Source organism: Pinus tabuliformis, chromosome 1_1 (assembly GCF_031772625.1).
Source record: "Pinus tabuliformis cultivar Carrire ecotype Pingquan chromosome 1_1, CPIR1, whole genome shotgun sequence".
Taxonomy (NCBI): Eukaryota; Viridiplantae; Streptophyta; class Pinopsida; order Pinales; family Pinaceae; genus Pinus; species Pinus tabuliformis.
In genome coordinates, this window is record NC_142297.1 from 143,717,062 (window position 1) to 143,730,330 (window position 13,269).

The 13,269-nt window shown below is 36.8% G+C and overlaps 1 protein-coding gene across 9 annotated transcripts; it reads left to right on the forward strand.

Annotated features, from left to right (window-relative positions):
• Positions 1-242: 242 nt before the first annotated feature.
• On the forward strand, positions 243-11,751 carry LOC149212034 (disease resistance protein Roq1-like). 9 transcript variants are annotated; one of them, XM_089391655.1, is made up of 8 exons: positions 243-1,031; positions 1,506-3,069; positions 3,196-4,732; positions 4,866-4,980; positions 5,146-5,426; positions 9,180-9,274; positions 10,265-10,456; positions 11,507-11,751. In XM_089391655.1, exons 1-3 carry the CDS (start codon positions 481-483, stop codon positions 4,363-4,365), a joined length of 3,285 nt encoding a protein of 1,094 aa, XP_089247781.1. In that variant the 5' UTR covers positions 243-480; the 3' UTR covers positions 4,366-4,732; positions 4,866-4,980; positions 5,146-5,426; positions 9,180-9,274; positions 10,265-10,456; positions 11,507-11,751. The 9 variants fall into 9 exon arrangements, with proteins under 9 accessions (XP_089247781.1, XP_089247776.1, XP_089247777.1 ...); XM_089391650.1 differs by having other exon boundaries at positions 4,866-4,977; XM_089391658.1 differs by having other exon boundaries at positions 924-1,031; positions 1,484-3,069; positions 4,866-4,977.
• Positions 11,752-13,269: the final 1,518 nt, after the last annotated feature.

The following is a 13,269-nucleotide window of genomic DNA, read 5'->3' on the forward strand; positions in this document are numbered from 1 at the left end:
CTGGTATCCATTGATTTATTCGTTTCCAGCACGGCTTAACTTTTAACGTGGTGACTCGTGATTCGTGACTATTTTGAGTGGTGTCCTCTCAATGTTTTACTGCTCTCTTTACATGGTGTCCTTCAAATTTTTTACTTTTTAGCGGGGCCGGCTGTGCACGTGGTTAATGATTCCCTAGACGCTTGTGCATCGAAAGCTGTTAGCCTCTTAGGAGTCGGTCTATTTCTTTTTGACCCAAGATGCTCTTGGCCACTCTGAAAACGCGCGTTCAGACAAGCAAAAGCGAGGAGTGAAGGGTCTGGAGTGTATTGCTATATACCTATTTCTGCATAAAGCGCGTTTTCTATTGCAATTCTTCACAATTTCTCTGTGCCCTAAGACATTCCAAGCTCATCGGCTTCCTTTCAGTCTCAGACTGAGTCTTACTCATCGCCATCCTTCACATCTCTCCCATTTCTGTGTCTATTTTCCAAATTGGAAATGGCTGCATCCTCCTCCACCGCTGCATCCACCTCCACCTCCGTTAATCCTAACAGCACCAGCAATCCCCCCTTTGATGTCTTTATAAATCACAGGGGTCCCGATGTCAAAAACACCTTCGCCAGTCATCTGTACCATCGGCTTAATTCATTCGGATTGAAGGTCTTTCTGGATCGAGAGGAATTGCAGCAAGGAGAGTATTTTAACTCTCAAATAGAAGGGGCTATTCGAACAGCCTCTGTGCACGTGGCCATATTTTCTGCCAGATATGCTGAATCAACGTGGTGTCTAAATGAACTCTTAACGATGTTGGAGTCACAGGGTACAATAATTCCAGTGTTCTACCACGTGAAGCCTAGTGAACTTCGTTGGACCAAGGGCAAAGATGGAGTGTATGCTCGAGACCTGCAGAAACTTGAAGAGAAGACGACTGATGATCCTCAATCTAGTGAAAAGAAGCCGAGACACGACTCAGCCACTATTGAACAGTGGAGAAAAGCTCTTTCTACTGTTTCTCAAATAAGCGGTTTCGAGCTAGCGTCGTTTAACAGGTAGATATCCCTCTCCGTAAATTGGTATTAGCTTAAGATATAGGTTAAGTGTTAAGTGTGAAGCTAAATGCACTCAGGATTTTAGATCAGATCTTTCTAGATCTCCATACTACCATTAGTTTCTAGATCTTTCTAGATCTTAACACCGCCATTAATTTTTAGATTCCATCTGAATCACATACACGATATTAAATCTTTCTTCTGCCTCTATAAATTTATAATTTTTCTGGCCAAAGCAAGCAAGCCACTGCCCAAGCCTGTTATGTAATGCTAAGTGATTTCTGCTCTCCAGTGATTGTTTTATCTCTTCCACTGTTTCTGACTAAGTAATCTTGTTGTTTTTCCATTTGTTTGTCTCTGTTCTCTGCTATTGCCGTCTAGTCTCTGAATAAAAATCTGTTGTGTATGATGTATAGTCTCATCTAACAATCTGCACATGTGTTTCTCATTAGTTATTTTCTTGTGAATAACCAGTGACGAGGGGGCCTTGCTCGAAAAGGTGGTTGAGCGCGTGATGATAAAGGTTAAGAGAAGACCATTAAATGTAGCCAAGTATCCAACAGGTTTGGATGTAAAGGTGACAGATTTTGAAAATAAAGTGTTATCTCTGCATCAACATGGTGAAAGAAAACCTCAGGTCGTAGGGATTGTTGGGTTGGGTGGTGTTGGAAAGACAACCCTGGCAAAAGAACTCTTCAATGGGAAGAGTTCACATTACACCAGATCTTGCTTTTTAGATGATGTAAGAGAAAATGTAAGGAAAGGTTCTTTAACCATGTTGCAGAACAAACTTCTTAGTAGCTTGGTTGGTTCAGGTCTGCAAGTAGGTAATAAGGATGAAGGCATAGAAATGCTTAAAACGCATCTCTCCTCTCACCAGATTTTATTAGTTTTAGATGATGTAGATACCGTGGATCAGGTTGATGCACTTGTGCCAAATCGAATTTGTATCCACCCAAATAGCTTAATATTGATTACGTCTAGAGATAAGGATGTTCTCACAACATCAGGAATAGAAGAATCATCAATTTATGAGCAAAAGGGGCTTAATAAACAACACTCTCTAGAGCTCTTCTGCTGCCATGCCTTCGGCCAGCCCTATCCACACCCACAGTTTGAAGATTTGGCGGACAAGTTCGTAAATGCCTGTGATGGGTTGCCGTTATCTCTAAAAGTATTCGGGGCGCTTCTGGCTGGAAAGAACGAGAGGTCTTATTGGGAAAAGCAATTGAAGAAACTTGAAAAAATACTTCCAAAAGAGATAGAAGAAAGGCTTCGCATTAGTTACGATGCCTTGGATGAAGAGGAAAAACAAATCTTTTTAGACGTAGCTTGCTTTTTCAATGGAGAAAATAGGGATACGGCCATCACAATATGGAACGTGTCAGATTGGGATGGCTGCTTGGGGTTGCAAAATCTACAGAACAAATGTCTGGTCGAAGTAGTGGAAGAAGTACAAACGGGCAGTTGGACTGTAGGGATAATGAGTGCAAGTGTGTTATGGCGTGTAACTCAGATTCGGAATCCCCAACGGAAGTCGCTATCCTTAAGTCCATTCAACAGAATATTCAGGAACCTGAAGGACATGGGCGCTGAAAGCTGCCATCGACTTACGGTAGTTGGGTTGCATCACCTGAAGATACATATGCATGACCACCTGAGAGACATGGGAAGACATATTGCCTTGTCTTCGTTGCCGCGTCGTCTTTGGCATTGGAACCAGAGCCCCGATGATAATTTGTTGCACCAATCATCTGTGGGTAGTCAATCTCATTTAGTCTTTTATAGAATGGTTGAAAGGGATTATCTTCACAATGAAGAATTTGAGGGTATTCAGATGAGGAGGTTAGAACTGGTTGACACTAAAGGTTCTCTTTTGGAAAGCAATTTGAAGAGGGTAATGTCACCAAATCTCACATGGCTCCGCTGGAAAGATTGTCCATACTCTTGCCTCCCTACCTGGGTTCCAACGAAGAACTTAAGAGTTCTTAATGTGTCTGGGTACATATTAGAAACATTGTGGCAAGACGAATCAGAGGTACATTGAGATTTGTTGTGTAAACTTGTGTTTAGTGGCTTTTTGTAGATGAGAATCATGATAGATTAATATATAAATATTTTCTTTTAATTGAAACACGTAAAAATTTAGCATGCTCTTTTGCAGTTGCCTGTATATTTGGAGGAGTTGCTAGTGAATGGATGGATGTTGAAGAGCATACAGGGGTTGGCCCAGCTGAGAGAGCTTCGTCGATTAGATGTTAGTGGGTGCTATATATTAGAACAGCTGTCGGGTCTGCAAACATTGGCATTTTTGGAGGAGTTGCGCGCAGCGGGATGTACGGAGTTGAAGATCTTACCGGAGTCAGAGAAGCTGACAAGGCTTCGAAAGTTAGACGTTAGTGGTTGCTTTGAGCTTGAAGTGCTTCCAAATATGGAAACAATGTCATCTTTGGAAGAGTTGTACGCATTGGGATGTATGAAGTTGAAGAGCTTAAGGGGGTCCAAGAAGCCGACAAGGCTTCGACAGTTAGACGTCAGTAGCTGCTCTAGGTTAGAAGAACTTCCAAATATGGAAACAATGGTATGTTTGGAGGAGTTGCAGGCAAGGGATTGTGTGCAGCTGAAGAGTATACGGGGGTTGTTACAAGCGACAAAGCTTCGAGAGTTGGATGTTAGTGGGTGCTTTGAGCTAGAAGAACTACCAAGTATGCAAAAAATGGTATCTCTAGAGGTATTGTCAGCAAATGGATGTGGAAAATTAAAGAGCCTGACGGGGTTGGAGGACGCAACAAAGCTTCGCCGGTTAGATGTTCGTGGGTGCTCTGAGATAAAAGAGCTGCCCAGTATGGAGACATTGGTGTCTTTGAAGGAATTGTTGGCAAGCGCATGTTGGAAGCTCAAGAGAATACGGGGGTTGGAGCAGGCGACAAATCTTCAACTGTTAGATGTTGGTTGGTGCTTTGAGTTGGAAGAACTGCCCAGAATGGACACATTGGTATCTTTGGAGGTGTTGGATGCAAGAGAATGTAAGAAATTGAAGAGCATACGGGGTTTAGAGAGGGCGACAAAGCTTCGGGTGTTAAATGTTGCTGGGTGCTATGAGTTACATGAGCTGCCAAGTATGGAGACATTGGTGTCTTTGAAGGAATTGTGGGCAAGCGCATGTTGGAAGCTCAAGAGAATACGGGGCTTATTGCAATGTGCACAGCTTCGCACGCTACGTGTCTCTGGGTGCTGCGAGTTAGAGGAGGTGGAATCTATTGAACATTGTACGTGGCTGGAGAATATTGGAATGTCTGGATGTCCCAAATTACAGTGTCCAGTCTGGGAGTAGTGGACCAGCGGCGCAGACGATTGAAAAACAAAACAGAAGATGCGGTCATAAGACTATCCTCAATTGGGTATATTTACAGTTGATTGAGTACATGGTCGTGGCGTTGATTTTTATGCTGAAGGCGTTTTTTTAAGGGAAGTTCTCTCTGGCTCTTTCGTTGTCTCTCCAAACCCAAACGCAATCTGCAACATGTCCCTTGTAAGTTTGTCAACCGTCGTTGTAGCGAACTACCTGTCCTCCATGTCCTTCCAGGCGTCTCCGTGATGCAGAGAAAGTTTTGTATGTTCGTCATTCTCGCTGCTTCCGCTGATACGTTCTCAATTGCAAGTCGACCAGGTCGTGGCAAATGGAGTTGCTGCTTTATAAGGTGCTTTTCTTCTTTGATTTGGTATCGCTCTCCTTATATTTACGCACTATTTGTTTTTCTATATTCTGCATTCATTTTATTATAAATCCATTCTCATCTACGTTATACTGGTTGGTTCATTATGTTGTTGCAGGTGCTTACATTTCTCGTAATTTCTAGAGCCTCAACAGCAAATACTATCGCATATATTGGAAAGAAGGGGATTCTCACCCATGCTGGGCTGAATAGGACCCATTTGTGATGAGGTAGTAGTCTCTTTGCTTGCGTCATCTTTGGGAACTCTTATTTTCATGTTTTTACAGATTACATGGTTCTATGCCAACGATCAATGCAAATTGCTCATCTTTGGGAACTCTTATGTTCATGTTTTTCATTATAAATAGGTAACCTCTCAATAACATCTTATCGTACAGATTACATGGTTCTATGCCAACGATCAATGCAAATTGCTCTACATGTTGAAGCCCTTTTCCAAACTCCGTCTAACTGGCAAGTAGGCGCAGGGGCCGCGGACAAACATTAATAAGGCCACGCACGCATAAATGATGGCATTCCGCGCGGGAGACTGTCCTCTATTCTCTGCATCCATTTTCGAACAAACAGACGACGCAAGCGCTCACCGCTGCATTGGAAGAAAACGACTTGAGGGCCCTCCCCTGCATCTATTGTTTTAGCAATTTCAGCTCATTCTCTTGTAAGTGCTCTTCCAACTCTCTAGTTGAGTTATCTACTCAGGTCAGAGGGAATCTCAGCACCAGTGCTATAAAATAGGCTACAAATTACGTGTTATATTATCAAGCTAATGTTATTTTGTAAATTAGTTTATTTCCACATCCCTTCCATTACATGCATCCTAGTCTTTGTTGTTGTGCCTCATGGATCTGACTAGTACACAACCAAATATAACAAACTATACGTGGCTTACCATTAATTCTTCCCGCTTTCATTTATCTTGGATTTTTGTTTGATTTGGACAACAGAACAATGGTTACAGGATATATGTAAACAACTAATCAGGATTCCAATCATAATACAACAAGTTTTTCCCCAACAAGTTGTGTTGCACTTGAATTGTTTCCCGAGCAAAGAATGGCGGTATTTTTTTTTAGAGTTTTGAGAAACCTCACATTCCCGCAGCGTTTAGTGATGTTGTGTTTTGTTGTTCCAAAAAGCTCACTTTCCTTCAACGATCTTTTGAGTCCAATATTTCAATGTGATGATCCATTTGGACTTCAGCTTACGCCAGCGAAAAATGGCCCGTCTTTTGAAAACTTAACAAAAACAATGACATTTTACCCCCTTCTAATCTGACAATGAATTATTTCACAAATTCCTCGGAAGTAATATTTCCATATGTTGTTGTGAGTTGCCAGAGTTAATTTAGGAGTTGCCAGAGTTAATTTAGAAGTTGCTGTTTACTATATATGAGTTGTAGTCATGATATAGAAGTGTGATATAGAAGTGTGGAAGTAAGTGATTTATGTCCAATATATGTATGTATATATATAACTTAGTAAAAAAAACAATGCAGTGTTGCAAAATTACCTCTGAAAATCTAGGGTTTACAGCCACATATAAGGAACTTCCACCCTCAGCTGAGGGGAGAGCTAATGAAAAATGTAGAGAAATCCAGGAATTGAGAGGAACAACACCCTTTGTATGGTAACCCGCTTTTGATAATATCAAGATTTCCTTCCCTGATCTCTCTTCTGGTTCTTGTTTGTGCTTTCTTATAATCTAAGTTAATTTACCTACAGGCTACAATGTATGGGTCATCTACTCGGTCGGTATAAATGCCCCTGCCCGTATCCTGTTCTTCCACGCTTCTTCCTTGACCTGTTTTCGTTACCTGCAATGCGGGGCTTTCGTTTCCATAGAAGGATTCTATGTCACTGTTAATTTTTCAAATTCTCTGGAAGCTCTTGGTTTCTAAATATCTATGTTATACTAGTGTGCATAGACTTGAATTCTGTTATCATTTGTCAAACTCTCTAGAAGCTCTCTGCTTTACATCTATATTATTATTCCGATGTGCCTAGAATTGAATTCTGTTATCAGAGGATTTATCAAAAGTCTGATAAGGCTAGTAACTAAGAGCAAATAACACTTTTGTGGTATTGAATGGTGGCTGCAACGCTGACCCGTGCTCTGAGCTCTCCAGAGCGTGTTTAAGACATGCTCTCTGAGCACCAGAATGAAATACTTTCTCTGCTTTCCGGGTAATTGCCCTTTTACTTCCCTGGTGGATTATGTTATCAAAATGTCTCAGATATTTACAAGTGTCTGCGTTTTCCTGCATTAATTTAACTTTGTACACTGTAGCCGTGTATTAAGAGTTGGAGCCCCAAAAAGGTTGCTAAGGGGTGTAAGGTGTATGGGTATTCCTCATGTTGCACAAGTTTCTGGTACGCAGGTATTTCCAAATTTACAGGAAAAGTCAAATTGGGAGCCGCATTAATATAATATATTAAAAATAAAAATATAATAATTAATTTATTTTTATCTAAAATTGCCAATCAAATTCCATCTTGCAAAAAAATATGTAAAACAAAAAAAATTAAAATATTAATTTATTAACAATTTCTCAACCAAATTCTTTCCTAGCAAAAAAACATGCAGAATTTCCAAACCAGAAAAAAAGTTGTTATGACTCGATTATTAGGTGATTTCATGCAGCACTATATGTTAAGTCACTGGTTCAATTCTTCACCCTTGATGTAACCTCACCAATATTATGTACATTACATCTATTTATAATAGAGATAAGAAAACATAAAATATATATTAATAGTAATTAAAAAAATTAAGACAATAGAGTTTAAATCCAACATTATTTTAGAAAGGGTTTGTATAGTAAAATTATAATTTTCCAAGTTACTATATATTTTATACTTAAATAAATATGATTTTTTTTAATAATATTTATGTTTCATAATTTCAACTTTTTTTTCTTTAGTATCAGCTCCCAAGCTCCTAGGAACGGGGAGCGGGGGAGCTTCAGGTACATGCCCTGCAATTCCTAGGAGTGGTACCAGTGTAACTATGGGTATTTCTGTACTTAGTGGGTTTGCAAGTTCTTTATTTTGTCCAGATTGATGGGATGGACAACTCTATAAGTGATTTTCCAAGGGAGAAGCATGATATTGGGTCAGAAAATTGCATTTTTCATATTGTCCTCGTAGGAGATGGACTAATGATTCCAAAGTTTCTATTTAGATGAGTTTTGTGGATTAATCTGAACTTCATCCAACCATATCCAAATATTCCTTTTAACAGTTTATCGGTAAATTAAGTGTCAGATTTTTCTTCCCTGGATGGCCATAAGTTCTTGATCTCCCGTTATAACTCAGAGATCCCAATCACTTGGAAGTTGGAACGAGAGTGATATCTATGTTACACAGAAATAAGAATCAGATCTGTGAGACAAGTTACTTTTATTTTTACCATTTAATTTAATAATTACCATGGTCAATGCTAGGGATATCACTTGGAACGAGAGTGGTATCTATGTTACACAGAAATAAGAATGAGATGTAGTCTTTAGGTCAATGAGGCAAATGATTTTTAATATAAAATGAAGACAAAAAAATATGACTCTTTAGGCTAATAGCATTATGTAGACATTTTGGGCAATATTTGGTCTATTTTATTTTGATACTTGACACAACACTATGTAGACATATTTTGGGAAATAGATGCTCTGGTTTTGCCTCAAAACACATGATCTTTTGTAGCACTCAAAGACAAACTATGTAGACATATTTTGAGAATTTCAGATAAGAATGTATCTCTCCGCTTTTGGTGGTAATTTTGGAATTTAGCTGGAAAATAATGAATTGCAACCATCAGTTAAATATTCATTTTACTTTCATATTAGATAATTATGGATTTGCAGCAGGAACGTAATGAATTGAAGCCATTAGTTAAATATGCATTTTACTTTCATATTAGATAATTATGGATATATGGATTTGTAGGAGGAACTTACGTAGACTTTGAGTAACGTCATAATGGAGGCTATGTAGACATTTAAATGTGCATTTTGAAAACCTATTAGGAGCGATTGTTTTAAGGGCTGTTGCAAAATTAAAAGAATAACATCTTTTTTATATTGGTTATTTACAATAGGCTTACCATGACTATCTTTCAGCTTTTTCCTCCTTAATTTCAAATTGTGGACAAACATTTCCATACACTTAACATCTACTGTCTACCCAAGATAATAGAAAAACTGAAAAGAACAATGTTTACTTATCACATCGTTCATTTAGTGTTGTAAATTTCAAAATGTTGAAAATGTATTGGAAAACTAAATTTCTTTGCTATGTTTCTACATTTTTTAAGTTATTTGAGAAAGGACTAGTGCATATGCTGGTGGGGCCCAGTATGTCTTGCCTTTCCTCTCCATAAGGGAACTTATGAAAGGTTAAATGGCATTTTTGTTTAGTGTCATGTAGATACTCAGGGCAAGGGAAGAAGATTTTCCAGCCTCTTCAAAAGCTTCAAGATGGGCTATTAGGAGATGTGTTAAGGTCCCCAGAGGTATAGTCAAACTTTTTCCAACTTTTTCCATTGTTTAACAGACAGAACATTATTATATTGTTTGAATGGTAGATTTCAATATCAATGTAGTTGTACTTGTCACAAAATGAATTTCCAACTTTTTCCATTCTTTAAAAGACATACAACATTACTATATTCTTTGAATAGTAGATATTAATATCAATGTAGTTGTACTTGTCACAAAATGAATTTGTAGTTATTTGTTGCTCATGTCAATATGACATATTTTATAGGAAGCCATTGTTCTTCCACCATGGGTTTTAAGTATGTTATAGGAAGCCATTGTTCTTCCACCATGGGTTTTTCCATTTCTTAAAAGACATACAATATTATTACATTCCTTGAACAGTAGATTTCAATATCAATGTAGTTGTACTTGTCACAAAATGTATTTGTAACTATTTGTTGCTCATGTCAATATGACATATGCTATAGGAGGCCATTGTTCTTCCACCATGGGTTGCTTTTGCAGTAGGATTGAGGCCAGATGTGTGGGATTATGTCTGTGTCGTTGTTGATGAACTTGCTGTTGAACAATTTTCTATACCTAAATATTTGGAATTCTAGGAACACATTGTGGATGAAGGGGTACCTTAAATGAAAATGATGTAAAGGTGGATGTTGTAAATCATATATTGCATCTCATAACTAGATTATTTCTATGAATTTTAAAATTATTTCTTGAAGATTGAAGATCCACTCTGCTCTCTATTTATGTATCTTTTTTTTCTTAATTTCCTTGATTTCTTTTCTGCACTACTAAATAAAGAAAATAATAAACCTTGTCACTAGATACTTGAAACTGCACTAATTTCCACTTTGGGTGCATGTATATAAAGGTTATAAATTACAATTCCAACTATATGTCACTATCTTATATATTTTCTACACACTGTCATAAGTGCACAAATCCAGACTCACTCCTCTTTTTGCTTGGATAATAAAATCACATGGTTTTGTATTTTGTAGTGTGAAAGATAACTACATATTGGAGCTGGAACTTGAGCACTTCAATGCATCCCTTCCTAACCCAACACGACCATCTTCCATTGGTAGTGGAGTTCAATTTCTCAATTGGCATTTTTCCTCAAGATTATTCCATGATAGAGAATGCATACATCCTTGCTGGATTTCCTTTGAGCACACAACTATAGAGGCCAGGTAATTTTCTTTCATGGTTTATACATTGTATCATTGTGGTTGATATTTTAATACCAATGTATTCTATACAAAACGCATCCAAAACAAAGAGCCAAGAAGGTTGTTCTAACTGTTCTAGAGATATAGAATAAGAATTGATTAAAAATTAACAAGGTTGCCTCATCTTTTGTTTAGACTTTTATCTGTTATTTATAAAAAACTATATATTTAATTTCTCCAAACTCGGGCTAAATCAAATTAAAGAGAAGAAAGGTAATTGCTAAGATGGTTCCCCTCCTACGTTACATTGGTGATTTTTTTTTTAAATTTTAATGTGTATATATACTTGAATTTTTGCCGACAATAGGCAATTTAGCATCATAGTAAATATATGAATATCTTGTTAAATGTGAGTTCTTCAAGGTGGGATAAAATTCAAAGAATCATCCTTGCAGCTTAAGCTCATAGCATAATAACTTAGGAGATGTGAAATTATGTTAGAATATTATTTGTTTTGATTTCATTAGAAAATGATTTTCCCTTGGTTTTGGGCTCTTTTCAATATTTCATTTGTAGTATGTTGAGAATTGGACAAGTATAATATGTACCATTTTAACTTTCAGAAGCAGACGCTAAATGAGAAAATATAGACTTTTCCCAAGCTATGCTCAACCTGGGAAAGGTAAAGGAACATCTTCAAAAGTTTCCCAATAATACACCATATACAGAGTTTTAATACAAATAATTTTCATGACTTGCTCCATGACAAATATGTTCTTTTTCTATTCATGATATTACAGAAAGAAAATCAGTGATATTTTAAGGATTTTGGATTACTTACATGCACTTCCTTATATAAGTGTGAATACATCTTTCCACATTTTTCTAGATGTCTACTTGATTGATACCTTGCTATAGCAGTGTGTACTTCAAGTTGAATGAATACATTCGAAAGAATTTTCAAATATTATAGGGGAGAAATACAAATGCCAATGCCTTTGTTTGGTTTGCTTGACACTAATGTGTTTGGTATTTACTTGACTGATATTTACTTAAGTATGGTGTGGACAGATTACAAGAAATGGGATTGGAAAAAGGATGGGCAGACAATGTGGAACGTTTTGCATGCGACTCATTTGCTCTTGGAGACTCTCCAAGCCCCTAATCTATTGAATTTAGGAATATTTGCCTATTGTATTTAATGCAATGATTCTTTCACCTAATGGTACATAAATTTTTTGTAATTGAAATATACATTCCATGGGATCATTTATCCATTATTTTGATAATAATTTGAAAGTATCCTTCGATTTTTATTTTTATCTTAACAATAAAAATGAAATTGAATATAATTAGAATTATATCCATTTAAAAAGAAGTTGAAGCTTTGAGATAAAAATAATATGAAACAATATTAATTGAAATCTTGTTTTGTGGTTTTATGCTAAAGACTATCATGATTATAAAAGAAAAGTTTACTTTCATGCTCTTATTTGAGCACAAGTTGTGTATATACCTGATAAAGTTCGTGCATTAGAGAATCAAATGTTGTTGACAACAAAACATCAAGGATTGGACATGAGACCTGAAATTATTGTGCTTAAGTATAGATTTCCTACACCCATGATGACTAGTGTATGGTTGATCAGGTGAAATGCACTACCAATGGTTAAGGGGGTCTCCTCAGTATGAAGTCCTAATTAGTACTCACAATGTTTGGAATAGGAGTTCCACCCATAATGTTGGCCCGATCGCCTGATCCTATTTGGTGAAAATAAGATTTTGGACGAAGTGAGCAAGGGAAAGCAAAATCCAAATAAGACTCCCTGCAAGATACAAGTTAGAATAAATTGTGGAAATACCTTAAGTAAGAGACACAAAGGATATTGCAGCGAATTGGTAAATAGTCATGAATCTCAAAGGAATAATTTTATCAAACTTTAATTAAGATGAATGAATATTGAAGTGTACTAGATACCAATTGTAAAATAGTTTGAAACTAATAACCATCGTGAAAAAATGTATAATGAAGCAAACAATTCTAGGGAAGATATAAGTTTTTAATTAACAAAATAGTTCATTAATTTTAACCATATGAACAACAATCACATACTGTAAAAAAAACAAATAATAGTTTTATAAGTGTTCAATAAAGCGTCAAAGGAATGCTTATCTCAGCCCAAAAGAGATTTTCAACATTGACACTGAAATATCCCATGTACAATAACACAATATATCCACGAGACACAATAGTGGGAATGCAAATCTACCACTCGATCTTCAAAGAAATCTATAAGTTTTCCCCTTTCAAAGTTCAAAGTGCTACAAGGAGCCAAAAACTAAAAGTCCCTTCTAACTAGTAATGAGGGTATATTTATACAAAGTGAGATGACTCTTCATATTCTGTGACTCTTCACCTTCCATGACTCTTCATTTATCCTCATGTTTAATTTCTATTTTACTTTATTTTCTAATTCTATTTTCTTTTACATAATTACATGAAATTCAAAATAATAAAATTAAACATCTTTTATGGCACTAATTCCAAAATAGTCAAGGAAAGGGTTTGAACTTGTAATTCCTATGTTAGGTAAGCCTGTCATGCCTTGTAATCAATAGCTAGAGACAAGACTTTCCCTAACACCAGTCTCTCATTGGTGATTTGACATTCAAAAGTATGGGGCAATATCCTCTTTATATTTGACTGTACTAAGTGGAATAGAGCAGAGAGCATCGCATGTACTGTTGTTGGTTCTACCAAGTGTTGTTCCAGTGTCGCTTGAGTAGGCTTCATGTCCCTCTGAGTTATGGCCAGTTTGTGTGCTTCTATCATT

Excerpts from the sequence above, each read along its gene's own strand:
- LOC149212034 (XM_089391655.1), top strand. The coding sequence starts at position 481 with ATGGCTGCATCCTCCTCCACCGCTGCATCCACCTCCACCTCCGTTAAT. Across the intron at positions 1,032-1,505 it reads GAGCTAGCGTCGTTTAACAG|TGACGAGGGGGCCTTGCTCG; the intron begins GTAGATATCCCT and ends GTGAATAACCAG. Across the intron at positions 3,070-3,195 it reads TGTGGCAAGACGAATCAGAG|TTGCCTGTATATTTGGAGGA; the intron begins GTACATTGAGAT and ends GCTCTTTTGCAG.